Below are 27,301 nucleotides of genomic sequence, written 5' to 3'. Positions count from 1 at the left end.
GGTCCAAGCCTATTGGGAACCAGCCTGTGTTGAGAACCCTCCACAACACTGTCCCTCAATCTCTGTCCCCAGTGAGATTTTTCCTTACCTTGTGGTGGTTATTGGGTTAGAGAACGTGCTGGTGCTCACCAAGTCGGTGGTCTCGACCCCAGTGGACCTCGAGGTGAAGCTGCGGATTGCTCAAGGTAACTTGGGGCAGGGGTGGGGGGTGGGGTTCGCATGCCTGTACTTCCTCTTGATGCTGTGTTCCCTGAGGAAATGGGGAGCCCCAGGAACATCCTTTGCTTTGGCCTCTAGTGTGATAAGACAGTGGGCCAGGCCCCAGCATCTTGGCACCTGCCCTGAGGAACCATGGGGAGGCAGAACTGACTTTGTCCTGGTTCATATGTCGATATGAAAAACCAGACACGGTGCAGGGCTTGTGTGTTTGGCAGTGGCCTTCCATCTGGGTTGGTGCCTGGTGTTTTCCTGTCTGTCTCTACACTCTGGCTCAGGCCCCTGAAGCTGGTCACTTCAGACATGCTGCCTCCAGAGCTGCCAGGAAAGCCCCCTCTGACCTCACTGGTAGGAGAGTTGGGGTTCTAGGGAAGGCGAGAAAAGAGAGAGCCCAGCTCTGGAGGCCTGGACTCTTGAGCTGCCTCCTTCTAGCCCCATGTCTGAGAGGAATGGGGAAGGAGGCGGGCTGTTCATTCGTTCAGCAAAACTTCATGAGCTTCTGTGATCTGCCAGGCCCTGCACTATGAGATGAGGGGAATGGCCCTATGTGCTAGGAGCTCAGGGCTGTGCATGGGACAGTGTCATAGTGTAGGTCCCAGGGGAGGGGCTTCAGGAAGAACTCAGCCAGCTCTTCTGCCCCTCTAGCCATCCTGCCAGGCGTCAGCAGGGTGGGCTCTCTCACGGACCAGATGAGAAATCGTGTGGAGGTTGGAGGTGGTTAGAGTGGGTAGTGCCCAGTTTTCCTCTTGGCTTACTCGTCTCAGCACCTGCTTCTCCTTTCTGATGGTTCAGAGCTCTCCCCTCTACCCTGCAAGCTTCAGATGTCCCTCTTCCCTGCAGCATTTGTGCAGCTCTGATTGCAGCACCTTGGAGCCGGGGTGTGGGGCTGGGTCTAAGGGTCAGGGCCCTTTGATGGGATAGCTGCCTCAGAGGGCCCTCCCCATGCCCCTGAGGGCCACACAATTAATGTGCAGACATAACCTCATATGTGGTGGAGGAAGTGCTGGGCTGGCCCCACAGTCCCATTGTCACCCTCTGCAGGCCTAAGCAGTGAAAGCTGGTCCATCATGAAGAACATGGCCACAGAGCTGGGCATCATCCTCATCGGCTATTTCACCCTCGTGCCTGCCATCCAGGTAAGGCCCCTCTCTCAGCTGGAGCTGGAGTAACATGGAGCTGATTGCTGGGTTCCCTGGCTGTACAGTCTTAGCCAGGTTTGCCCCTCTTTTGGCACAGGCACCCTTACCTATGAGATGGGACCTCCCCAGCCAGGTGCTTCTTAGGGGGCAGAGGGTGCCTGGTGTGCCGGGGTTGGAAGGACTCAGTAAGTCCTGGCAGGTTTATAATTCTGAGCTCCTGTTGAGCAGGAGGAGGCTTTTGACCCCATCCTCTTACCCTTGTCTACCTGCTCTCCTCTTCAGGCAGGAGGTGGCTTGGCAGGTGTGACAGGCTGGTGACTGGCCATGCAGTCAGCTCAATCAGTCATTTCCCATTTTTCAGGCAGAAACACAGGCCCCTGACCTGATTCCCTCCTGTCTTTCCTGCCCTGGCCCTGACCCACAGCTGCGGCCTCCAGGCCTGTTCTTGACAAAGTCCCCTCACTCAGCTGTGGGTCCCATGAGCAGAGGTGGAGGTGAACCTAAACTGAGTTGGAAGCCGAGGCTGTTGCTGACCATGCTAGGGGAGGAGTTGAGAAAAGGATGACGTCTCCTCCTGCATCCTTCCCCAGAGCTGGCAGGTCTGCTGAGGTGTGGGGATGAGCAGAAGGCAGAAGGGCTCCAGACTTAGCCCCCACACTGCCCACAGCAGCGTCTGCAGGACACAGCAGAGCTGACGTGGCCTCTGCAGCACAGTGTGCTAGATTCTATCATCGTAGCCCAGATTCGAGCAGCTGTGGTGACATCTCAGATCTCAACAGGGGAAGGGGAGGAAAACTTTAATCTGAGAAAATTCCATATATCGATGGAGCTTGGGGAGTGGAGAGACCATCCTTTTTCAGTTTTAGGCTGAATTCATCCCTCCCATGCTCTCCCTCCCCTTGTTGGTCCAGTGTAGTCACTGGCCCGGAGCCTTTCCGGAGAGCCCTGGAATCGGGTCAGGCCCGGGCTCTAGGTAGGTGCTGGCCGGTGGTGCCTCAACAGGCCGGTACTCGGTGAGGTGTGGGGTTGGGAAGCGGGCCGGCTGGTCTCAGAGGTTCCCAAGTTGGTGAGGCCCCCTCTCCCTTCGGGAGACAGGACGCACGGAGAGCTCGCGCCCTTCAGCCCTCTCGGCCAGAGGTGTAGGGCTCTCTGCCACTCCCTGGTGGGCATGGAGTGAGCCGCTGCCGCTGCCCGTCCGTGACCACTCCCTGATTCGGGAGAGCTACCAACATCTCCTTCCTTCATTTCTGTTGTTCCCTGCCCGCCAGCTTCCTGTCGGCTCTGAGGTTCCCTGTAGGCAGGGAGTTGCTTCTTTGGGATTCTGGATCATGAGGTTGTAGCGCCCCCTCATCTGCTCTGATTCTAGGAGTTCTGTCTCTTTGCCGTTGTGGGCTTGGTGTCCGACTTCTTCCTTCAGATGCTGTTTTTTACCACCGTCCTGTCCATTGACATTCGCCGGATGGAGGTAGGAATGGGCCGAGCCCTGCCCCTCCCACCCTCCTCCTCAGCTCTGTCTGTGGTCAGGAAACCTCTGAGTGAGAGAGGGACAGACCTCAGGCAGGGACAGTGACCCCATGTGGGCAGTGCTGGATGGCCAGTCCCAGCCCTGACCACTGCTCCCTTACAGTTAGCAGACCTGAACAAGCGGCTGCCCCCTGAGGCCTGCCTGCCCCCAGCTAAGCCAGTGGGACGGCCAGCACGCTACGAGCGGCAGCTGGCTGTGCGGCCGACTATGCCCCACACCATCACGCTGCAACCGTCCTCCTTCCGAAACCTACGGCTGCCCAAGAGGCTGCGTGTCATCTACTTTCTGGCCCGCACCCGCCTGGCACAGCGCCTCATCATGGTACCTGCTGCCCCTGCCTGCCTTCCCCTCCCCCAGAGGCCCAGCCTCAGATTCCCTCTGTGCGATGCACTTTGCTCTGGAAAGAGGGGTGCTCGTTGCCCCTGGTGGCCCCTTGAATCCTGGCTTTAGGCAGCTGCCACCCCTTCCCTGTCCAGACTCTGGTGGCTTCTGAGGAGATGACTCTGTCACAGGGAAGAGCAGCTTCAGGGTCCTCAGGCACGGGAGCATTGTCGCCCCAGAGTGCTCAGGGCTGACCCAGGGCAAGAGCCTGATGAGCAGGGTGCTCTGGGGTAGGACCACCTCCCGGCTACCATGTATTTCCCCGGGGCTTAGTTCATCAGCTGCTTGTAGTCCTGCAGGCATTAGAAGAGGATGAAAGAATTCACCACCCGGGCTGAGTGGAGGGGAGGAGCAGGGCTGGGGCCCTCTGAGGACCGGGACTCCTGGGCATCTCTGTAGCAGGTCAGGCAGATGGTCCCACTGGCCACACCAACCATAAGAAGGATGGTAGCTTTCCGCCCCTAACTGAGGCCTGGGTTGGGGTTAGGGAAGGTCTTTGTCAAACCTAAAATGCTCCAGTGTGTTTCCAGGCTGGGAACTCCTAGTCCTGACCATGGAAAGGGAACCAGGACCTTATCATGGCCTTTGGCCATGGGCTGGGGAGGAGGGAGATCAGGGTGACCTAATGAGGGGACAGATTGGGGCCTGTGTCCTCTTCTCACTCCCAGATCTGAGGGCCAAGGCTCCTGGGGTTCAGGCTGCCCTTTACTCCCTGGGGCCCCACTGAGCACCCGACGCTCACTACAGGCTGGCACTGTCGTCTGGATTGGCATCCTGTTGTACACAGACCCCGCAGGGCTGCGCACCTACCTGGCTGCGCAGGTGACAGAACAGAGCCCACTGGGCGAGGGCGCTCTGGCTGCCATGCCTGTGCCCAGCGATGTGCTCCCCGCCAGCCACCCAGACCCTGCCTTCTCCATCTTCCCACCTGATGCCCCTAAGCCAGCTGAGAACCAGACATCGCTGGGGGAGCCCGCTGGGGGTCTGGCAGAGGGTGTCCATGTCAGCCCAGTCCCAGAGGTAACCTGGGGGCCTGAGGATGAGGAACTTTGGAGGAAATTGTCCTTCCGCCACTGGCCGACGCTTTTCAGCTACTACAATATCACACTGGCCAAGAGGTGAGTTGGCTGTGCCAGCTGTTACCTCCCCGCTTTGCTCAGCATCCCTGGAAAAACCCCTTCCCACTCAGGTCGCCACAGGAGACCCATGGGTTTGAATTCTACATTTTCTTTCATATAGTTTAAGACAACTCCATAAGCTTGTATGGTGGCAGCTGATGCTCCAGGCAGTCACAAGCCAGTAGACTGGCCTTGGGTCCTTGCTCTGGGGTGATCCACCCACTCATTGCCACCCACCCTGTGCCAGGAGGGGGGTGAGGGGGATCTCAGCTCACCTGGTGACAATGGCTGCTCAGTGCTTGGTGCCTGTGATAGAGCAAGGTTGAGATGCCAGAGCTAGGCTGGGGAGGGACTAAACTCTGCCCCTACCCCCCAGGCTGGGAAGACTCCCCTGGGGAGTGGTTTTGGAGCCTCGCAGGTTGAGCTGAGTCCTTTGTGGAGAATAGGGGAGGACCAGGGTTGAGGGGGGCAGGTGTGTGGCAGGAGAGATCCTTCTGAGGGTGTCCCCGCTGAGGCCTGCCCACCCCCTGGAACCAGGTACATCAGCTTGCTGCCCGTCATCCCTGTCACCCTTCGCCTGAAACCGAGAGACGCCCTGGAGGGGCGGCACCCGCAGGATGGCCACAGTGCCTGGCCCCCGCCAGGCCTGAACCCGGGCCCTGCTCCCCACGGACTCTGGGAGGCCAGCCCCGAGGGGCCAGGCAGGGCACAGGCTCATGGAGACGTCACCCTGTACAAGTAAGGCCAGCTGAGGGGAGGGGGCAGGCGGGGTCCCGGGCGCGCCTCACTGCCCGTCTACCTGGCCCAGGGTGGCGGCACTTGGCCTGGCTGCGGGCATTGTCCTCGTGCTGCTGCTGCTCTGCCTCTACCGTGTGCTCTGCTCACGCAACTATGGGCTACCTGGTGGCGGGCCCAGCCGGCGGAAGCGTGGGGAGCTGCCCTGTGATGACTATGGCTATGCCCCACCTGAGACGGAGATCGTGCCCCTGGTGCTGCGGGGGCACCTCATGGTGAGCAGGGTGGCCGTGGGCAGTGGGGTGGTGCCAGGTGCCTGGGCCCCTGTCAGTATGGTGCTCTCCCGCAGGACATTGAGTGTCTAGCCAGCGATGGCATGCTGCTGGTGAGCTGCTGCCTGGCTGGCCACGTTTGCGTGTGGGACGCACAGACTGGGGACTGCCTCACGCGCATCCCACGCCCAGGGTAGGTGTGGCCGACCTGTTCCCCTGCATCCCCTCACCCCCCCGCAGCGCTCCCATCCCACCTCACCCTGCCCTCCTGGCTCCACCTGCAGGCTGCGCCGAGACAGTGGAGGCACTGGTGGCGTGTTTGAGGCTCAGGAGAGCTGGGAAAGTCTGTCAGATGGTGGGAAGGGCAGCCCAGAGGAGCCTGGGGACAGCCCTCCGTTGCAGCACTGCCCCCGGAGCCCTCCGTCACTTTCCCTTTTCCGGGACCAGCCAGACCTCACCTGTCTCATTTACACCAACTTCTCTGAGCAGCCTCGGCTTCAACCCTCGGAGCTGGCACAGCCCGAGCCCCGGCACCGGGCCAGCTGTGGCCGTGCTCGGGACTCCCCAGGCTATGACTTCAGCCGCCTGGTGCAGCAGGTGTACCAGGAGGAGGGGCTGGCTCCCGTCCACAGGCCAGCCCTGCGCCCACCCTCCCCTGGCCCTGCGCCACCCCAGGGCCCTGACGAGGGGGGCTCTCCTCCAGAGAAGGGCTCCCCTTCCCTCACCTGGGCCCCCAGCACAGATGGCTCCATCTGGAGCCTGGAGCTGCAGGGCAACCTCATCGTGGTGGGGCGGAGCAGCGGTCGCCTGGAGGTGGGCACAGGGGCTGGAGGGACAGGGGAGCTGCTGGGGTGGAGGTGGGGCTTATGCACCTCCGGGCAGGCAGGCAGGTGCTCACAGTATCGGGGCTTGCAGGTGTGGGACGCTATCGAGGGTGTGCTCCACTGCAGCAGTGAGGAGGTCTCCTCAGGCATCACGGCCCTCATCTTCCTGGACAAGAGGTGAGCACACCAGGTTGCCTGCCCCAACCGCAGGTTCCCAGCCCGATATGGCCAGGCCACACCCTCTGAGGTTTGTCCCAGTCCCCTCCCCTGGTTTGTGGCCCTGGGCACTGACTTCCTTTTTGGTGCCCAGCCCCACGCCTGTGAACAGAGGGCGGTAGTCTACCTGACGGGAAGGGTGGCAACCAAACAAATTAATGGGTCTGAAGCACTCAGATTAGGACCTGGCATGCACAGTCTTGTTAGCTTTTCACTACTGATCCTTCTGAGTTTTGTGGCTCATTTTCAGAAGAGCTTTCTTGTTAAAATTTTTCTTTCCCTTGGTTGCTGGAAGCTATCCTTTTTACTCCCTGCTCCTGCTGTGGCTGCCCCTCGACATGCTTCTCACCTGTGGATGTTGCCAGGGCTCCATCTGCACACACACTCCTGGGGGATCTCAGGGATCCCAGGCTTTGCCTCCCACCTGTGAGTTGATGAACCTGGGTCTCCACCCATGACCAGGTGCCTTCTGTTGAACATCTTCACCTGCTGTTAGCGGGACTGTCCCTCACCCTCAGCTCTTTCGGTTTCTGCCCTCTAGCTGCTGCCTTCACTCCCACCACCACCAGGATTCTTGGAGACCCTCACTAACATCCTACCATCTAGCCTGGCCAGACTCATCAGATCTTCCCCTACTTTCTGGCTTCAGGGAAAGCCCAGATAACTCTGACCCCCGAGGTGCCTGGTGACTGGGGTCTCCCCTCCTTCCTGTACTACATTGTTGCCTCTCCGGAACCACTGTGGCCTTTAAATCATGGGCAGAGGCCATGCATACACCGTCTCTTGCAGAACTAAGATTTTGAGCCCCACCCATTTTGAGGCTGTGGGACCATTGGACTAAGGTCCCTATGAATTTGTCCCTGGGAATTGTTGGGCAGCCAAGAAAATCTTTATTTCTCTGTGGAAGAAGAAATGGAGTAAGTGTTTGGGCACAAGCTGCCTTTGTGTGATGTCTTGGAAGACAGCTGATGGAGACAGCAACACCTCCTGAGGCTCTGACCCACAGCCCCAGCCCTGGTCCCTCTTCAGGAGCCAACCCCAAGGCTCCTGACTATGCTGAGAAACCCTTTCCACGTATTTGTTTTGTTTTATAATTGACAAACCTTTCATTAATGGTCGCCAAGCACTTCACCAGGTTAGCTCATTTAATCCTCACAACCACTTTGCAGGATGAGTGGTTATCCCCATTTTACAGATGAAGACAAGACACAGGATGGTTAACAATTAGGACTGCAATCTGGGTTCTCTGGCGCTGGAGTTTGTTCCCCAGCATCTTGTGCTTGCCCCTTGACTGTAGTCCTTTATGTCCCTTCCTGAACCTCACCTGCCCTTTCTTTTGGTTATACCCCATGCCAGCCCTGAGGCTGGGAACTTTGAGGCAGAACTGCCCTAACAGGTACTTTTCTTTTCCAGGATTGTGGCTGCCCGGCTCAATGGTTCCCTCGATTTCTTCTCCTTGGAGACCCATGCTGCCCTCAGCCCCCTACAGTTCAGAGGTCAGAGGGCTTAGGGTGGGCACATGTCCACATGTGGTAGGTGGAATACAGGGGATGCCTGCCAGGTGCCCTCTCAGAGGTCCCTGACTTTGTTTCTTGTTCCCACTGACTTGGTCTCTCGTTCCCAGGGACCCCAGGGCGGGGCAGTTCCCCTGCATCCCCTGTGTACAGCAGCAGCGACACAGTGGCCTGTCACCTGACCCACACAGTGCCCTGTGCACACCAGAAACCCATCACAGCCCTAAAGGCTGCTGCCGGGCGCCTTGTGACTGGAAGCCAAGACCACACACTAAGGGTGAGTTCTGTCTGTCTCAGTGCGGTAGGCAGGGCGAGAGGTTGAAAGTGTCCTGGATGAACTCTACAGGCCACTTCCTGGCTAAAGTGTAATTTGGAAAATAGCAGACACGGGAACCTGACATATATACCCCTGTCCCAGGTGTTCCGTCTGGAAGACTCGTGTTGCCTCTTCACCCTGCAGGGCCACTCAGGGGCCATCACAACTGTGTACATTGACCAGGTTAGACGCCTGCTGAACTGAGGGTATGGGGTGGGGCATATACCAGGACAGGTTCTGGGCCCTTGTTTGTTTGTGACTCCTGAGAGCTGCTCCCCTAGGGGATGGCTAGGACACTCTTGCCAACAAAGGCCTTTTACCAGTGACCCTGCTTCCCTGGGCCTGTTTCCCCAGACCATGGTGCTGGCCAGTGGAGGACAAGATGGGGCCATTTGCCTGTGGGATGTGCTGACTGGAAGCCGAGTCAGCCACATGTTTGCTCACCGTGGGGATGTCACTTCCCTCACCTGTACCACTACCTGTGTCATCAGCAGCGGCCTGGATGACCTCATCAGCATCTGGGACCGCAGCACAGGGATCAAGCTCTACTCCATTCAGCAGGTAGGCAGGTTGGGGCCAAGAATTCTCAACTGCTTTAGGTTAGGGCTCAAGACACTGAGCCTGCTGTGTCCTTGCCTCCAGGACCTGGGCTGTGGTGCGAGCTTAGGCGTCATCTCAGACAACCTGCTGGTGACTGGTGGCCAGGGCTGTGTCTCCTTTTGGGACCTAAACTACGGTGACCTGTTGCAGACAGTCTACCTGGGGAAAAATAGTGAGGCCCAGCCAGCCCGCCAGATCTTGGTGCTGGATAATGCCGCTATTGTCTGCAACTTTGGCAGTGAGCTCAGCCTGGTGTACGTGCCCTCTGTGCTGGAGAAGCTGGACTGAGGGCTGCAGCGACTGAGACCTCCCACCCACCCACTCAGGCCACACAGGGCTCTTCCTGCCCAGGAAGGTGATGTGTGCTCTGAGGGGGCCAATGCACTGGACCTAGATGAGGGAGAAGGAGCTGAGTGTCATCTGGAAAACTGTAATAAACTTTTTTTTTTTTAAATCACACCTGCTCTGGGCATTGTGACTTTTTGCTTTCTCCCCCGAGAGGAGCTCCTGTCTCAGACACCAGCCCCGTACTAGTCAGACGTCTACTTTTAGCAGGTCCAGGCAGGAACTATACAAGCAGTAGATAGCTATGGGGGAGGAGCAGAGAGCCAGAAAACAGTGGCAGCCCTAATGTCACAAAATTTGGGACTCACTCACCTACCAGCATTCATCCATTGACACCCAAGTTCACTAAAGGTGCACAACTTCATGTGTTCTGCTGGGACGCGGGCTCCCTTGCTGCAGTAACGGACGGACTCAGTGGCCACAGAACAGGTTGCTTTACTATTTCATTAGCAAAGAGCTAGAGGAGAACCTGACCCAAGGCCCACAATGTATCACCACCCGACAGGAGTGTGGGCTGGGCCAGGGCTGGGCCAGGGCTGAAGGCAGCGAGAATGGGAAAAGAGGCTGTGCCCACCTTGAGGGGCCCTGCTGGGCAGGTGGGCATGCGAGATGATGTAGTGTGAGGACTCAAAAAGCAAAAGCCTGTTCAGGTCTTGTTGAGCGTCCAGAGTGGATCCAGAAGGCTGAGAGGGTCATCGGTGGGCCGGGCAGCCCGCAGCCCCTGCCCATTATGGGCCTGCAGAAAGTTTTGCTTACTCATCCGCTGTTTTCCCCGCAAGGAACTGTCCAGGGAGAAGGCCTCAGGGGTCAGGGAGGCCAGCAGCTCCAAGGAGGAAGAGGGGGGCCCCAGGCTGGGGGTTTCAGGTACCAGCAGCTCCTCCTCAGGCTGGGGGGCCTCAGGCAGGGGTGAAGGAGGAGGGGGTGGGGAAGAGGCTGGGAGCTGAGGAGGCTCCATGAGGCTGGCTGGAGGCAGGGTGGGGAGCTCTGCAGGGCCTGGCAGGCTGGCAGGGGGGATATCCATGCCCCCAGGAGGCCGGATGCTAAGCCTGGCAATGGTGGCCTGGATAGAGCTGATGGGCACATCCCCACCGAGGACCAGGTCTTGGGAGTCCTGAGGCAGGTGATTCTGAGAAGATAGGAGTTTGTGAACAGAGGTCCACGAGGCTGTGGCTGGCCCAGCAGGGCCCACAGGCTCCCATCTTACCTTCTGGCTATTGCTCGTGCTGGCCAAGGGCTTGCAAGGAGGGGGCACACCGTGGCGCTGCAGAACCTGCTCCACATGTCGCACCACCGCCTCGTGGCAGAACCTGAGGTGCAGCTGTAGGGGTATGGTTGGCTGAGTCAGCTGGGCAGGGGCCGGTCACCGCAAGGCAAGGCTGAGTCAGCTGGGCAGGGGCCGGTCACCGCAAGGCAGAGGGCCCACCCCAGCCCCTAGAGGCCCTCACCTTCTCCTGCAACATGTGTTTCCTCTGCTGCCGCATGTGCCGCACCAGCTGGGGCAGCTCAGGGATCCCATTCCCAGCTTCCACCTCCTGCACGGCTGCATAAAGCAGAGCAAAGGCTCCCGTGCGGCCCACACCGGAGCTGTCACAGGAGAGAGAGATGTAAGGCCAGCCCAAGAGCCCAATGGTGGGGGACCTTCAGGCTGCTACCCACTTCCTACCTGCAGTGCACAACAATGGGTGTGTGCAGGGGTCTCTGGTGCAGGTAATGCGCATGCACCTCCTGGATGAAGCGCAGCAGGTGGCCGGGGCTGTCTGGCAGGCCTCTGCAAGGCAAGCCAGGATCCGTGAGCTAGGAGTGGACGAGGCCATCACCACCCTCCCAGCAGCAAGGAGTGGACAGCCCAACCCCATCCCCACCACCACCAAGGGCAGCAAACGCACAACTCAGGCCAAGTGGGAAAGTGAAGGTGCACAAGGGAGCGTTTGAGGCTCTGGTCCCGGAACTGCAGGCTAAGCACACGCTCCACGTGGGTCTCAGTGGTGCGGACACTGCTCAAGGCCAGGCTCAGGGCCCCGTGCACCATGGGCTGGCCCCGCTCTGTGGGGAAGTAGCGCACCACCTTTTGCTGAGGGACAGACAGAGGCAGTTAGGGCTGGTGGACCAGGGTCCCTCCAGTCCCACAACCCCACACTGCCCAACCTCTCACCTTCTCCATCTCAGCCTCAGACACCAGCATGACAATGACTGACACTTTCTGCTCATGTACCATGAGCCAGAAGTCAGCAGCTGTGCCAGGCAGCGGGGCCTGTGTGGCCACCAAAGGTGGGCAGTATGGTGAGAGCCCCTCCACACGGCTGGCATTGATATAGTCATCCTTGCCTGAGCGCAGCACCACACGGTTACTGTCATAGGGCATGACATCCTGGTGCCGGTTCTTCAGGGAGTAGCAGCGGGCGATGGCGATGGAGCGGCCACGGGCATCATGTTCCTGTGCATCTTGCAGCTCCCGCCACACAGTGTCCAGAGTCCCTGCATCCCCCAGCTGGCCCCGAAAGGTCTCGAGCTCTTGCTGCAACTGCCGCAGCCTGTCAGGATGCTCATAGGGATCCTGCTCGATCAGCCGCAAGGCTTGTGGCCGACGGCCCTCGGCTGCGTCTACCTTGGTAGGCTGCAGCAGGGGCTGCCCACCCCCAGGAGGCTGCGAGCCACCGTGTTGACTCTCAGGGCTAGAGGAGAGCAGGTCTGCCGCTGCAAAGCCTCGGCGCAGGCATGGGGGCGGCTCTGCAGTAGGGGGCCGAGGAGGTACCGAGCCAGGCCCCGGTGATGGGGCAGGTGAAGGCACCAGGTGAGGAGTGGGGGCTGGCTGGCTGGCAGGCGGGGTGCCTCGAATGGAGAGCGGGGCTGCCTGGGAGCTTAGGGGCCTGGGGGAAGGGGTAGGACCATATGCCAAGGTGGGATGGGGAGGCTGAGGCGGCCCAGGGCTAGGGAAGGGGAGAGCTCCTGAATGGGGCGGCAGAGGATCTTGAGAGGGGCCTGGGTACAGCTGGGTGTGCAGGGGTGGTGGCAGCTGCCCCAGGACACCAGGCTGAGGAGCAAAGGGGAAAGGGGACTGGGGAGGGAGGGGACCTGAGGTCTGGGGTTGGAAGAGGTGTGGATGCTGGAGTGGGGGGGGCTGAGGCCCAAACGCAGCTCGTGAGGGATGTGGCTGGGACGCAACCCTTGGAGCTGGGTAACCTGTAGGGATCCTGGTAGGAAAGTGGTGCTGGGCTGGGAGGGGTTGCTTGGTCCCTATAGGGTAGGCATAGGGTGTGGCCAGTGGCTGAGGTGAGGGCACTGGGAAGCAGCGCTGAGTAGGAACAGGGGTGGGGTTTGGCCGTGGTGCCGTGTGGCTGGAGATGGGGGTTTGAACACTATCTACTGTGGTGGTGGCTAGCCGGACCCCCATGGCCAACTCGGAGCCTGAGAACTGGGAAGTTGGGGCGGAGGGCAGACCCACAACAGGTGGGTGTGGCCCTACCCCTCCATAGGGACTACTCACCACACCGTGTTGGGGGGAGGATTGGGGCACAAGGCCCAATTCGGGTGTGTAGACAGGAGCTGGGTAGAGGGTGGTCCCAGGTGCCACGGCCATTGCAGGGTGCCCCGGAGCCTGGGGAGGCCCAGGCTGCAACAGCTGAGGGGGGGCCGAGTAAGTACTGGGGGGCAAAGGTCCTGAAAGATAGTGGGGTCCTGGGCCTGCAGAGCTGGGGAAGGGGCTGGGAGGAAAGTGGAGTGGGACAGCAGTTCCCAGGAAGGTGTCAGGGGGCCGGGAGCCAGCCACCATGTCAGGGGGCAGGCTGCGCAGCTCCTCAGGCAGGTCTGTCTCCACTGCCTCGCTCTCCTCCCTGCGAGGCAGCAGTGGCTTTGGGGCAGTGGGCCGTGGTGGTGGCTTCTTCTTCAGCTCTCTGTGGGACAAGGACAGGGGAAAAAATGGGACCAGACCCCCATCGTCCCAGCCAGGGCATGGGCTGGAGCCACACCCAGACCCGGGCCTACACCCACCTGTCCAGGAACTGCTGGCGGGCAGCCTCACGGGCCCGGCAGGTGGACTGGGCCCGTTCCAGGAGAGCAGCAACCTTGCTTTCCAGGTCTGCATAGAAGTCCTTGCCCTCCTGGGACTTCTTCATCAGGTCCTCATAGGCTTCATAGGAGGCCACCAGGGTCTGCAGTGTGGAGTTCCACCTGACCAGGCAGAAGGGCCAGCATGAGGCGAGCAGCTGGAGCAGGGCTCTGGGAGGAACTCTGGGCAAGGGCGGGGCCAGGCACTGACTTTTGGTCCAGTTCGCTCAGCACCCGCCGCACAGCCACATACTGCACATTAGCCTCTGTCAGTGCTCTGAGGACATTGTCCTGGGCAGCCAGGTTCTGCTCCAGGTACACCCTCAGCTGGTCATACTTCTTCAGCTGGTCCTCAAACAGCTTCTGAGGGAGTATAATGGGGCAGGGGCACTCAGGGCCTCACCACATAAGGGCAGGGGCCCAGCGCCAGAGCCCTCGTCCCTGCTCACCCTGCCCCCCCCACCTTCATCTCAGAGTGGTCTGTGGTCACCAGCGAGGCAGTGATGTCATCCTTCTGTATAAGTTCCCGCAGCTGCTGCTCCAGGGATACGCGCTGGTCCCGCATCTCCTGCACCTTGGTCAGGATGCGCTTCAGGTTCTGCAGCACAGCCTTGTCCTCTGGGGGGCAGCGGTGGTCAGTGAGGTCAGAGCAAGCCCCGGCTCTACATCCCTCCTCATGGGGACAGGCAGACTCACCTGAAGATAGGGCTGGCGAGGGCAGGGCAGCCCGGACCTGGTCCAGGGGCCCGCTGAGCAGGCGCAGATTGCCAACATGCAGATTCATGGCACGGTGCAGCTCGCTGTTGGTGAAGGAGGCCTTCTCATGGACCTCCATGTACTTGGCCCATTCTTGCCTCACCTCTGCCAACTCAGCCTTGGGGGCTGCTGGGCTGGCCCCGGCCTGACCCACTGCCTCCTGGAACTTCTGGTCAAGCAGCTCATCCTCCTCCAGTAGGTCCCTGATGTCCTTCAGGGAGGCTTCCACATCCGTGAACACACCTGACAGCACTGGGGGTGTGTGGGGAAGGGGCTTAGGCAGGCAGGCCAGGTGCCCACTCCAGACTGTCCCCCAAGGGATAGAAATCCCCACTCAGTCACGGGCTTGTGTCCAGTCCCAACACTCACTAAGCTCTGAAGACACAGGGCACAGTTAGGTAAAGTGACCTAAGGTAAAGTGACCTAAAGTAACTGGGGGTGGATGCTTTGCCAGGGCCAAGAGAGGTATAGCCTCCACCCTCCATGAAAAGGAGACATAGGGAGAAGACCACAGGTCCCAGGAGGACAAGCCCTTGGGTGGGAGGCTGCAGCTGGTGGCTTCCACACTCCTGCCCCCACAGCTTGCTCTGCCTCCTTGCTCACCCACCTTGCATGGACTGGACGAGATTCCTGACAGTGTCAGGCCGGACGCTAAGAGCTGCACACTTCTCCATGAGCTGGGGTGGGATGTGGTTGTACAGGTCAAGGTTGTCCACTGTTTCAGGGTCCAACTGCATCGAGTCCATGAATTGACTGGGGGGCGGGGGGAGGTGTGAGAGACCCACATGGGCACTGGGTGCTGACCCCGTTCCTCCTCCCATAAGAGAGAGCCTGCCAGGGTGGACTCTCCATCACTGAAGCCTGCAGAGGGCAAATAACTATCCCCAACCTCCACCAGTAGGTCTGGCCTAGTCTGGACCCACAGAACATGTCCATAGCACTACTGGAAAAAAATGTGACATAAGGAACGGACATCCTTCTCCCAAGATGCAATCCTCTCACCTTACAACTCCAGCCCATGAGGCCTGGGTAGAAGAGCAGAGTTAGGAAATCTTCTACCTAAGCAGATAACTTCCCTTCTCTCTTCATCACAGGCAGCACTGGGACCCAAAGCCTCTCACCCCTCTCATACCAAGTCCCAGGACACTCACTCCAGGACCTCATTCTTGTCCTCAATCTTGGCCATCATCTCCCGAAGCAGCTTGGCCTTTTCCTCACTGCAAGGAAAGTGGCAGAGCAGTTGCTGAAGGCCTGTATCTCTGGAGACACCCCAACCCCACCAGTGCTAAGGATAGGACCAACCCCCTCCTACCCACCTGTAGAGTGACGAGGCCTCATGGGCAGCCATGGGTACCAGTTTGGCAAAGATGTCAGGGCCCGTAACAGCTGGGTCTGTGGGGTTCACTGGCAAGGGCTTCACCAAGGGGGCTCCTGGGAGGGGGAAGAAGAATTGCAGCATCAGGCCCATGCAAAAACCTGGAACCTGTGCCTCTATCCTATCCCGCCATCTTCACCCTCAACCCCCATCTCTGCCTCTCCTCAGCTCCCAGACCTTTAACAGGCTGAAGGGTGTCCAGTGCTGGGACAGACTCATGGTAGATGAAATCATTGTCCTTCTTGGCAGAATTGTACCTGGGGATGAGGAAAGTGGGAAATCTTTGGGAGTCAGCAGGGATTCAAGACCCAGTCCCCAACATGGGCCACTGCTCTCTGGCACTGGTGGCCAAGAACACAGGCAGGAGAGAGAGACCCTTCAGAGTAAGAGGGAGGAACCAGGGCCATCCCCAGCCCCACAGACTCACTTTCCCCCAATGACATCCATAGTGAAGCGAAGTGCATCTTGCACAGTGTCAGGCTGGCCCTGCGGAGTAGGGATGGGGGTGGGGCCTCAGCACCAACCAAGGCCAAGTGCCAGGACACCCCTTTGGCCCCCACCAGACTTGCTCCCATCATGCACCATCAGAGCTCTGAGGGGAGCAGCCGGGACCTTCCTCGACTTTACCTTGGCCAACTTGATGGCTTCATTGAGCTTGTCCAGGGCACTCTGGAAATATGCAACCTGCAGTGGGCAAAGCCTGGTTTGTTCTTTCCTGCTTGGACCCCCACTCCTTCCTGCCTCCCCATCCCGCCCTGCCTGTCCTCTTGGAAGACAAGGAGCTGAGGAGACAGCCAGGCTCCAACCCAGCCAATGATACCAAGGTTAGTGTCACAGTCTGCTCCACCCTATGGCTTACATCTCCAACCAGTCACCCCCAGGGGGGGAGGGCACCACACTTCCTCAAAGACCTAGGGATGGGGGCTACACAGATGTGACACCACAGGAAAACCCACCAGCCCTGCAGCTAGGTGGTGACCCAGGGGTGTGGGGGTGAGAAACACAGAGAAAAGATCACCTCCCCCATTCAGTAAGGGAAGGAACCACACAAGGATCTCACTAACAAGATAGGATAGAACCAGTCCTGAGACCTCTCCTCACCACAGCTCACTTACCCGCTCCCCAAACTTCTGCTGCTCCTCAGCCTGCTTCCCCATGTGCAGCTGGAAAAGAAGAGACACCATGACTTGTTTCCCACACTGTGGCAGCCCAGCCCAGCCCAGCCCAGAGGCTGTTGTGCTCTCACATGGGCCACTGCTGCAAAGTAGTAGATCTTCATCTGCACCAGCTTCTTCCAGTCCTTCTGGATCCGGCCCAGCAGTGAGGCAGTGTCAGGGTTCTCCAGGGCCCGGCATGCCTCCTTGTAGTAATCCACCACCTGGGAGTAGGGATGGGGGCCCAGTCAGCAGGGTCAGGAGTAAGCCTGCCCGCCATCCCTTAAGGGTCACCGTCTACCGCCTCCCTACCTGGGCACTGATGCGGGCCACCAGAAAGCTCTTCCTGTTGTCCAACATCGACTTTTCCAGGAGGCACTCTTGAGCCTGGCCCTGGGGCAACAAATCCAAGTGCACTCCCTTGCTCACCCAGAATCCCTTTCTTCTACAGGGATCCTCTCTTCACTGTCCTCTCTCCTTCACCCCCATCCCCCACTCCAAGAAGCACAGCCCCACTGCTCCTAGTCCACCCCAGAGCTCAAAAGACTAAAGTCAAGGCCCCTGCTTGTCTCTCACACTCCATCTAGACATGTGTGGCCCAATCCAGAGTCCAGCACTAGCAGCCCCCTCCCTTGGCCATCTCCTCCTCTGGACTTGACTTGGCTCTAACAAGGGCACCTCCGCACCAGCATGAGGTTGACATTGAGCGTGAGGATCTGGCGGCTCATATCGACGCTGTAGGCCTGAGGGAAGTGCTCGCGCAGGTAGGCAAAAGCGCCAGCTGCACACTGGAAGTGGGTACAGGAGACCTTCATGCCCTAGGAGTGGGGAGAGAGGAGGATGGCCAGAGGCAGAGCCAGGCAGCCACCTGTGACCACACCCAGGGGGCAGGCTTCACTCAAGCCCCAGAGCATGAGAACATTCGGCTCCCCCTGGTATATTCCCCTGGCCTACCCACAGCCCTTCCCCTCCTCACCTCCTCAGACACTCGCTTGTCCATGGCCCCCAGCATAGAGTGCAGTGCCCCTGGGGAGGCAGAGGACACAGTGTCAGGCTGCCCAACCTGGGTTAGGGGTGAGGCAGAGGGGGGCAATGCTGCTATCTACAATCAGGAAAACTGGGAACTGGGGGCAAGTGGCCCAAAAACATCAAGGTTGGAGAAAACAGGGAAATTCAGAAGTTAGGCCAAGCTCCTCAGTCTCCCACTCTGTCTCTGGCAGGAACTGGGAGGTAGAGGAAGAAGGGGCTCCCATCCACAGCATCCAGCCTACAGGTCCAGCCTTGAAGCTTCAGGGACCACACATAAGACACCGGGGCTTTCAAGGCTTCTTCCTTGAGCCAGGCTCATGCTGAGCCATCAGGGATCGCTAGCAGGGGAAGTCAGGCCAGTCCAGTTCTCCCTCCGCCTGAAGAAGCCCAAAGCCACAAGTGGGGTAGGGATCTAGCCAAAGCAGAAAAGAGGTGACCTCCCCAGCCAGAGCACATGGTAGTAACACTGTGTGGCAGCCAGCCTGGTCAAGCCCTTCCCCAATAGGGTGGCTCCCTATGGGCCCAAAAAACAGCAGAGGAACTGGCAAAGCTATGGGCAAGGCAGAGGAAGGGTCAGAATCCAGGTTTCTTCCCTCTATCAGCCCATCTCCTGAGCTGGGACCCTGAGCTGGCAGGGCTTGGAGGCAGGGCCATGGGGGAGGCTGGGAAAAGGGGTAAGGCAGCTCACCAAGGTTGTAGAGAATGCAGGCCTGCTCGTACTTGATGTCCTCATGGGCCACAGACTTGCCAGAGAAGATTTCAGTCCTGCAGTCATGCCACCCCAGTCAGAATGAGGGAAGGGGCTGGCCAGGGCCCTGAGGCCAGAAGAGGGGACCAGCCACCCCAATGCAGGGTCATGGGTTCTCCACTTGGGAGACTATACCAGACCACTCCCCTCCTGTGCAGTGAGGAGAAGGGGAGAGAAAGAAGGAGCATCCCCACTGCTCAGGCATCCCCAGGTTCCCTCCAGCCCTGCCTGCTGCTCATACCAGGTGACAGAGATGGCGGCTTCCTGGCCTGAGCCCATGGGGACCCGACTCTGCAGGTAGTGGAGCTGTCCTAAGTACTTTCGGAGGACACTGCAGCCCTCAAAGTCCCGTGGTACACGGACAGCATTCTGGGGGCAAGATGGGAAAAGCACGCCTGCTGTCACTTGACGTAGGAGACAGGTAGGCCAGCTGCCCACAAACACCCAGGAAATGTGCATCAGAGCTGGGACGCTGCACACTCTAAAGAGGGATCTGAAGAAACCCCACTGATACAAACCATCCCCCCAGCCAGGGCCGGCAGGAATATGAATCAGTACCACCTTTCTGGGAGGCTAGTTTACAACACGCATTAAAAATTTTTACATACTTAACTTCTGACCCAGTTCTACATCTAAAAATCTATCTGTAAATGATAAGTGTAACAACAAATGCTAAGATGCACATGAAGGATATTTATCACAGCATTACTGATAGGGCCAAACACTGGACCACCAACAAAATTTCCATTAAAGAAGATTGTTTAAATAAATTATTTCAGGACTATGCACAAGAGAATATTCTACTGCCATGACAAGTGAAGACAAGGATCTCCATTTCTTGCTATGTTAAGACATCCATGACATATGGTTGAGCAACAAAGTATGTAACAGATGAATAGTTTGATTTCATTTACGTAAAGTCAGATAGTTATCAAAATTCAAATAGGTATACAGATAAAAAGGAAATATCTATAAGGTCGTATACCAAAATATTAAGCAATTATCCCTGGGTAATCATCTCTCCCTATTTCTTTTTATTAAACATTTTCAATTTTTACAATAAACAACAAAGCTATTCTCATTTCAGGGAAAACAAAACCACCCCTCCCACCCCAACAAATACAACAGCAGACATTCCACCCCCCTCCCCCCCCAAGCAGCAGGTGCATCATGAGGGGAAAGGCCCAGGCCCAGCAGAAACGAATGCGTATCCTGGTGATTTGGGATGTAATGCTCTATATATGTCTGTTAAGTCTAATTCATTTATCACATTGTTTAGGATCTCAGTTTCCTTATTGGTCCTCTGTCTGGCTGATCTATCTATAGGAGAGAGTGGTGTACTGAAGTCTCCCACAATTATTGTGGAAACATCTACTGCTTCCTTCAGTTTTGCCAATGTTTGTCTCATGAACTTTGGAGCACCCTGATTGGGTGTATAAACATTTATGACTGTTATTTCTTCTTGGTGAATTGTCCCCTTTATTAGCATATAATGTCCTTATTTGTCTCATGATATTCTTGCATTTAAAGTCTATTTTATCTGGAATTAATATTGCTACCCCTGCTTTCTTTTGGCTGTAGCTTGTATGGAATATTTTTTCCCCATCCTTTCACTTTCAATTTCTCTGAGTCACTGGGTCTAAGATGAGTCTCTAGGAAGCAACATATTGATGGTTCATATTTTTTTAATCCATTCTGCCAGTCTATATCTTTTAATTGGGGAGTTTAAAAATCCACTCACATTCAATATTATTACCATGAAGGCAGTTATTGAATCAGGCATCTTACACTTCTGTTTTTATTTGTCAGAAGTATTTTTCCCCTTTCTCTCTCTACTTCCTTTAAGGCACCCTTATTAAAACTCTTCAGTTCTGTGGCCTTCTGTAGACCTCCATTCTTTTTTTCTCAGCCGTTAGAGCTCCTTTTAGTATTTCTTGTAGGGCAGGTCTCTTGTTAGCAAATTCTCTCAGCATTTGTTTGTCTCTGAAAATTTTAAGCTCTCGCTCAATTTTGAAGGAGAACTTTGCTGGATAAAGAATTCTTGGCTGGCAATTTTTCTCTTTCAGAATTTTAAATATGTCATACTACTGCCTTCTCATTTCGATGGTGCCGGCTGAGTACTCACTACTTAGTCTTATGTTGTTTCCCTTGTATGTGTGAACTGCTTCTCTCTTGCTGCTTTCAGAACTTTCTCCTCTTCAGCATTTGACAATCTGATCATTATATGTCTCGGAGTGGGTTTATTTGGATTTATTCTATTTGGAGTTCGTTGTGCACCTTTGATTTGCATACTTATTCGTTTAGCAGGATTGGGAAGCTTTCCCCAATGATTTCTTTGAATACACTTTCTAGTCTTTTACCCTTCCTTCTCTTCCCCTTCTGGAATGCCAATGATTCTTCTATTTGTGTGCTCAGGTTGTCCATCATTTCTCTGAGATCCATTTTAAATTTTTTTATTTTTTTCGTTCTTTTGTGCTTTCACTTTCCCTCACACTATCTTCGATGTTTGCTAATTCGTTCCTCTACTTCTTCAAATCTGGTATTATGTGTCTCGAGAATTTTTTAATTTGATCAACAGTATCTTTCATTTCCATAAGATCTGCTATTTTTTATTCACTCTTGCAAATTATTCTTTACACTCTTCTAGGGTCATCTTCATGTCCTTTATATCATGAGCCATGATACTGATGTTTGTGAGGATTTCTTCCATTAACTGCTCCTCTGGTTCTTTAATTTGGGTGTCTGGCCCAGGGGAGTGAATCTCCCTGGCAACGTGGAATATGACTCCCGGGGAGGAATGTAGACCTGGCATCGTGGGACGGAGAACATCTTCTTGACCAAAAGGGGGATGTGAAAGGAAATGAAATAAGCTTCAGTGGCAGAGAGAATCCAAAAGGAGCCGAGAGGTCACTCTGGTGGGGACTCTTACGCACACTTTAGACAACCCTTTTTAGGTTCTAAAGAATTGGGGTAGCTGGTGGTGGAAACCTGAAACTATCAAACTACAACCCAGAACCCATGAATCTCGAAGACAGTTGTATAAAAATGTAGCTTATGAGGGGTGACAATGGGATTGGGAAAATCATAAGGACCACACTCCACTTTGTCTAGTTTATGGATGGATGAGTAGAAAAATAGGGGAAGGAAACAAACAAACAGACAAAGGTACCCAGTGTTCTTTTTTACTTCAATTGCTCTTTTTCACTTTAATTATTATTCTTGTTATTTTTGTGTGTGTGCTAATGAAGGTGTCAGGGATTGATTTAAGTGATGAATGTACAACTATGTAATGGTACTGTGAACAATCGAATGTACGATTTGTTTTGTATGACTGCATGGTATGTGAATATATCTCAATAAAATGAAGATTAAAAAAAAAAAAAAGAAAGAAAGAAATACAACCTGGGGAGCAAAGGAAAAAGACACCAGCCACATGCCTTCCCAGACAACAGAGGTGTTGCAGACGCCACTGGCCATTCTTCTATGAAGGTACCCTATTGTTGACACCTTAGCTTGGACACTTTTATGGCCTTAAGACTGTAACTTTGTAACTAAATAAACTCCCTTTATAAAAAACAAACAAAAAAATAAAATAATTTGGTTGTCTGGATTATCCATATCTTCTGGTTTCTTCATATGCTTTATAATTTTCTGTTGTTTTTGGCCTCTTGGCATTTGCTTATCTTGATAGGGTTCTTTTAGGATATGCAGGCTTATTTGAACATTAATAATTTGACAGAGCTACACCGTAGTGGAGTGCACTTTCCCTGACCTGCCAGCAGATGGCCCTCCAGAGCAACCTCTTACCCTCAAGCCAGTTCTCCCCAACTTTGTCATGCACTGAGTGGGGGCCCAAACCATGTGAAGGTCCAATCAGTGCAGCAATTTTCCATGTGCAGTGGGGACCACCAGCCCTGTGGGTGGGGGGCATGCCCTGAATAGTTTGGCAGGGAGTCCACTCCAGGACACAGTGGTCCCAGCTGTTCCTGGGGCTGCAGGTGGAGTAGCCTGGGGCTGCAGAACTGCACACCTCAACCTCCAGCTCAGATTCCCCACAGTCACTCTCTGCTGGGTACCTACGAGTCCCTGGGATTGGGGGAGGGCTTGTGGCACTTCCATGGAGGAAGAATGGGCGCCCTCACAAGCCTGCTGAATCCCGAATTCCTCAAGGAAGCTCTCAGCCGTGGCACTGTGAAGGGGTGTCTTCCAGCCAGCTACAAAGTTGGCTACTCGGGTTGTGGAAACTACCCCCTTCCACGATCATCTGCCTGGTCCAAAGGCCAGTCCCTGGCAAGGGGGCTCTTGGCTGCAGGTCTGCAAAGGGTTATCACCCACACCAGGTGTAGAAGGGTACTCCCCACTGCTCTCATCTGCGGCTCTGGCTGCCCGTTCCCCGGCGGCTTTCTGGGCTGAACACTTACCCATCTCCAAAAGCAGCCTCTCAGTTTCTCCAAGTACACAATCACTATGGTTAGAGAAGTCCCTGCCCAGCCAGTGGAACCCTGGAGCCATTGTTCTGGAATACTTTCTGTCCTTTTTCTAGTGTTTTTCACAGAGGAGAATTTTGCTCTGTCTCTCCTAATCTGTCATCTTGGATCCCCCAAGTCTAGTCACTCTTATTCCCCTTCCTCCTATCATAATCTCTGCCTTATTCAAATACCACTTGTAGTTGAAATTTCTCCTTAACTCAACTTTTTTTTTCCCTATATTGGAGCCACATCCTAAGCAACAACATCTATGAAATAACAGGTTTGATGTTCTAGCTATACATTTTTTAAACCCTCACTAAAGCATATAAAGAAATATTTCTAAACTATTTGTCTTTGTACTTCCTAAAATCATCTATTGGAAACAAAGGAAGCAACCCCCCCCCGCCCCCACCAGGTCACGCAGATCCACCTAAACCTTTTAATCCAGCCAAGAATACAACACCCTCTTACCCCACCCTGTCAGAATCTCTCTGACCAGGTGCAGCTTCTTATGTGTGGTAGGAAGTGGAGAACCCAGAGGACTCCAAAAGAAAACTCTGTGGTGCCACAGCCACCACCCCATCCACCCCTGCCCCACCATACCTATCAGTTTTTATTCCCTGTAATCACAGAGCCAAGAATTTATTTCAGTGGGTTAAAGAAGAACTAGCAAGAGAAATTGCTAAATATCTAGAGATGAATGAAAACAAAAGCACAACATGTCAAAACTTACGGGATGCAGTGAAGGTGGTATTGAGGGGTAAATTTACAGCTCTAAATGCATACATTAAAAAGGAAGAAAGAGCTAAAACCAAAAATCTAATGGAACAACTGCAAAAGCTAGAAAATGGACAGCAAACTAATCCTAAACCAAGTAGAAGAAAAGAAATAAGGATTAAAGCAAAAATAAATGACATAGAGAACAAAAAAATAGAATAAATAAAACCAAAAGTTGGTTCTTTGAGATGATCAACAAGATTGACAAGCCCCTAGCTAGACTGACAAAATCAAAAGAGAGAAGACCCAAATAAACAAAATAATAAATGAGAAAGGCAACATAAATGCAGATCCCAAAGAAATTAAAAAAATTATAAGAGGATACTATAAAGAACTGTATGCCAACAAACTAGAAAATGTAGAGGAAAGGGACAATTTCCTGGAAACACATGAACAACCTAGACTGTCCAGAGAAGAAACAGAAGACCTCAACAAACCAACCAATCACAAGCAAAAAGATCCAATCAGTCATCAAAAAGCTTCCCACAAATAAATGCCCAGGGCCAGATGGCTTCATAGTTCAGGAATTCCACCAAACATTCCAAAAAGAACTGACACCACTCTTACTTAAACTCTTTCAAAACACTGAAGAAAATGGCACACTACCCAACTCATTTTATGAAGCTAACATCACTCTAATATCAAAACCAAGTAAAGATGCTATAAGAAAGGAAAATTACAGGCCAATCTCTGTCATGAATATAGACGCAAAAATGCTCAAGAAAATACTTGCAAATCGCATCCAAATACACATTAAAAAAATTATACACCATGACCAAGTGGGGTTCATTCCAGGCATGCAAGGATGGTTCAACTAAGAAAATCAACCATGTAATAAAACACATTAACAAATAACAAGGGAAAAATCAAATGATCATCTGAATAGATGCTGAAAAAGCATTCGACAAAATCTAGCATCCTTTTGTTTGTTTGTTTGTAAAAACACATTTGTACCCTTTATTATAACATTGAGCACCCTAGGTTTCCCTGAGTTACACAGTCCCAGTCTTTATTGTTCGTCTTTTGTTCTGTGTCCCACATGGTCCCAGCCTTCCTATTTCAACCATATTCACAGTCATCTTTGTTCAGTGTACTTACATTGCTGTGCTACTATCTCCCAAAATTGTTTTCCAAACCTCTCACTCCTCTCTTTTCCTTTCTGTCTGCAGTGCTTCCTTTAGTGGTTCCTGTAGAGCAGGTATCTTGTTCACAACCTCTCTCACTGTCTGTCTGTCAGAGACTATTTTAAGCTCTCCCTCATATCTGAAGGATATGTTTTGCCGGATATAGGATTCTTGGTTGGTGGTTTTTCTCTTTCAGTATCTTAAATATATCACCCCACTTCCTTCTTGCCTCCGTGGTTTCTATTGAGAAATCCACACATAGTCTTATCAAGCTTCCTTTGTATGTGATGGATCGCTTTTCTCTTGCTGCTTTCAGGATTCTTTATCTTTGTTGTTTCATAATCTGATTATTAAGTGTCTTGGCATAGGCCTATTCAGATCTATTCTGTTTGGGGTACGCTGCGCTTCTTGGATCCTAATTTTATGTCTTTCATAAGAGATGGGAAATTTTCATTGATTATTTCCTCTATTATTGCATCTGCCCCCTTTCCCTTCTTTTCTCCTTCTGAGACACCAATGACACGTAAATTCTTGCTTTTCGTTTTGTCTTTAAGCTTCCAGAGACGTTGCTCGTATTTTTCCATTCTTTCTCTATCTGTTCTTTTGTGTGTAGGCTTTCAGGTGCCTTGTTCTCCAGTTCCTGAGTGTTTTCTTTTGCCTCTTGAGATCTGCTATTGCATGTTTCCAGTGTGTCTTTCATTTCTTATGTTGTGCCTTTCATTTCCATAGATTCCACCAGTTGTTTCTTGAACTTTCAATTTCTACTTTATGAACGTCCTGTGTTTCCATTATACGGTTGAGCTCTTTTGCCATATCTTCCCTAAACTTTTTGAATTGACTTATTATTAGTTGTTTCAATTTCTGCATCACAGTTGAAGTGCAAGTTTGTTCCCCTGACCAGGCCATAACCTCATTTTTCTTAGTATAGGTTGTAGTTTTCTGTTGTCTAGGCATGGTTTCCTTGGTTACCCCAATCAGGCCTCCCCAGACCAGAATGGGCTCAGGTCCCAGAAAGAAGAAATATTCAGTATCCAGTTTCCCTGAGGGTGTGTCTTAGAAAATTTGTGCACCCTGTGATGCCTCCGGTCACTGTGCTTTTCTGCCCAGCAGGTGGTGCCTGTTAGCCTGTAATTCTTGACTGGTGTAAGGAAGTGTGGCTGTTTTTCCCTAAGTTCTGAATGGAGCTGGGCCCCAATCCTTTCCTCTTAGAGAAGGTAGACCCCCTAGGGAGAGGTCATTAGCATTTCAATGGTCTCTCTCTGACTGTGCTATCTCCACCCTTGTCTGGGTCACAGCACTGGGAACTGAAAATGGCTGAGGCTTTCTCCAGTGAGCCGAAAAAGGAACAGAGAGTCCCCTTCAGAGCTAGTCCAAGGCAACCCTTCGGCTCTCCAAGGTCAGTTGTCATCCAAAGCCTCTGTCTGCTTGTTGGGGATGTATACCTTGTAGTGAGCAGTTCACACTCACTAATTAAAACCCCAGTTGGAGCTCAGTTGAGCTATATTTGCTTGCTGGGAGAGAGCTTCTCTCTGGCACCACGAGGCTTTGCAGCTTGGGCTGTGGGGGGAGGGGTCGCCTGACTTGGATCCGCAGTTTTTACTTACAGATTTTACGCTGTGATCTCGGGCATTCCTCCCAATTCAAGTTGGTGTATGATGAGTGGACGGTCATGTTTGTCCCCCGCAGTTATTCCGGATTATTTACTAGTTTCCGGTTTTTTTTCAGTTGTTCCAGGGGGACTACTTAGCTTCCACTCCTCTCTATGCCACCATCTTAGGTCATCTTCTAGCATTCTTTTTTGATAAAAACACTTCAAAAGGTAGGAAATGAAGGAAACTTCCTCAGTATGAGGAAGAGAATTTATGAAAAACCCACAGACAGCATAGTACTTAATGGCAAGAGACTGAAAGCCTTTCTTCTGAGATCAGAAACAAGACAAGGATGCCAGCTGTCACCACTGTTATTTAACATTGTGCTAGAAGTGCTAGCCAGAGCAATCCAGCAAGACAAAGAAACAAAAGGCATCCAGATTGGAAAGGAAGAAGCAAAACTATCATTATTTGCAGATGATATGATCTTATGTTTGGAAAACCCTGAAAAATCGACGACACAGCTACTTGAACTAATAAGCAAATATAGCAAAGTAGTGGGATACAAGATTAATGCACATAAGTCAGTAATGTTCTATACACTAGAAATGACCTAACTGAAGAGACATTCAAGGAAAAGATTCCATTTTCAATAGCAACTAAAAATTTCAAGTACCTAGGAATAAACTTAACCAAGGATGTAAAAGACCTATACATAGAAAATTACATAACTTTACTAAAAGAAATAGAAGTGGACCTAAAAAAGACGGAAAAATATTCTGTGTTCATGGATGGAAAGGCTAAATGTAATTAAGATGTCAATTCTACCCAAACTCATCTACAGATTCAATGCAATTACAATAAAATTCCAACAACCTACTTTGCAGACTTGGAACAGCTAGTTACAAATTTATTTGGAAGGGAAAGATGCCTTGAATTGCTAAAAACATTTTAAAAAAGAAAAATGAAGTGGGAGGACTTATACTTCCTGACTTTGACACTTTCTATAAAGCCACAGTAGTCAAAACAGCATGG

General features: G+C 53.4%; 2 protein-coding genes across 6 annotated transcripts in view; one reads left to right on the top strand and one right to left on the bottom strand.

Moving 5' to 3' along the window:
* The window catches only part of LOC119544366 (SREBF chaperone), a 93,677-nt gene extending 84,362 nt beyond the window's left edge, over positions 1-9,315 (top strand). For both annotated transcript variants that reach the window (XM_037849806.1, XM_037849814.1), the window contains exons 9-23: positions 73-185; positions 1,258-1,352; positions 2,722-2,820; positions 2,983-3,201; positions 4,009-4,379; positions 4,917-5,117; positions 5,188-5,389; positions 5,464-5,579; positions 5,671-6,199; positions 6,302-6,387; positions 7,840-7,922; positions 8,051-8,217; positions 8,359-8,439; positions 8,611-8,817; positions 8,899-9,315. In XM_037849806.1, coding sequence (XP_037705734.1) covers positions 73-185; positions 1,258-1,352; positions 2,722-2,820; positions 2,983-3,201; positions 4,009-4,379; positions 4,917-5,117; positions 5,188-5,389; positions 5,464-5,579; positions 5,671-6,199; positions 6,302-6,387; positions 7,840-7,922; positions 8,051-8,217; positions 8,359-8,439; positions 8,611-8,817; positions 8,899-9,144 — 2,815 coding nt within the window. In that variant the 3' untranslated portion in view covers positions 9,145-9,315. The remainder of the gene's footprint in view (positions 1-72; positions 186-1,257; positions 1,353-2,721; positions 2,821-2,982; positions 3,202-4,008; positions 4,380-4,916; positions 5,118-5,187; positions 5,390-5,463; positions 5,580-5,670; positions 6,200-6,301; positions 6,388-7,839; positions 7,923-8,050; positions 8,218-8,358; positions 8,440-8,610; positions 8,818-8,898) is intronic.
* A 305-nt stretch (positions 9,316-9,620) lies between these two features.
* The window catches only part of PTPN23 (protein tyrosine phosphatase non-receptor type 23), a 45,348-nt gene continuing 27,667 nt past the window's right edge, over positions 9,621-27,301 (bottom strand). Inside the window, exons 3-25 of one of the 4 annotated variants that reach the window (XM_037849774.1) lie at positions 18,549-18,676; positions 18,248-18,324; positions 17,507-17,556; positions 17,217-17,348; positions 16,843-16,923; positions 16,623-16,754; positions 16,492-16,539; positions 16,004-16,060; positions 15,804-15,862; positions 15,554-15,633; positions 15,318-15,432; positions 15,153-15,218; positions 14,609-14,754; positions 13,942-14,253; positions 13,709-13,863; positions 13,457-13,608; positions 13,189-13,368; positions 11,354-13,091; positions 11,088-11,272; positions 10,865-10,969; positions 10,647-10,785; positions 10,406-10,519; positions 9,621-10,327 (exon numbers count right to left, since the gene is read on the bottom strand). In XM_037849774.1, the coding sequence (XP_037705702.1) occupies positions 9,848-10,327; positions 10,406-10,519; positions 10,647-10,785; positions 10,865-10,969; positions 11,088-11,272; positions 11,354-13,091; positions 13,189-13,368; positions 13,457-13,608; positions 13,709-13,863; positions 13,942-14,253; positions 14,609-14,754; positions 15,153-15,218; positions 15,318-15,432; positions 15,554-15,633; positions 15,804-15,862; positions 16,004-16,060; positions 16,492-16,539; positions 16,623-16,754; positions 16,843-16,923; positions 17,217-17,348; positions 17,507-17,556; positions 18,248-18,324; positions 18,549-18,676 (4,731 nt within the window). In that variant the 3' untranslated portion in view covers positions 9,621-9,847. Of the gene's footprint in view, positions 10,328-10,405; positions 10,520-10,546; positions 10,575-10,614; positions 10,786-10,864; positions 10,970-11,087; positions 11,273-11,353; positions 13,092-13,188; positions 13,369-13,456; positions 13,609-13,708; positions 13,864-13,941; positions 14,254-14,608; positions 14,755-15,152; positions 15,219-15,317; positions 15,433-15,553; positions 15,634-15,803; positions 15,863-16,003; positions 16,061-16,491; positions 16,540-16,622; positions 16,755-16,842; positions 16,924-17,216; positions 17,349-17,506; positions 17,557-18,247; positions 18,325-18,548; positions 18,677-27,301 lie in introns of those variants that run through there. The other 3 variants (XM_037849783.1, XR_005218821.1, XM_037849791.1) reach the window with 3 other exon arrangements.

The sequence above is a fragment of the Choloepus didactylus genome, chromosome 1 (genome assembly GCF_015220235.1).
Source record: "Choloepus didactylus isolate mChoDid1 chromosome 1, mChoDid1.pri, whole genome shotgun sequence".
Taxonomy (NCBI): domain Eukaryota; kingdom Metazoa; phylum Chordata; class Mammalia; order Pilosa; family Megalonychidae; genus Choloepus; species Choloepus didactylus.
Note: the sequence above shows the minus strand (reverse complement) of the source record. Positions and strands in the feature narration are given on the sequence as shown.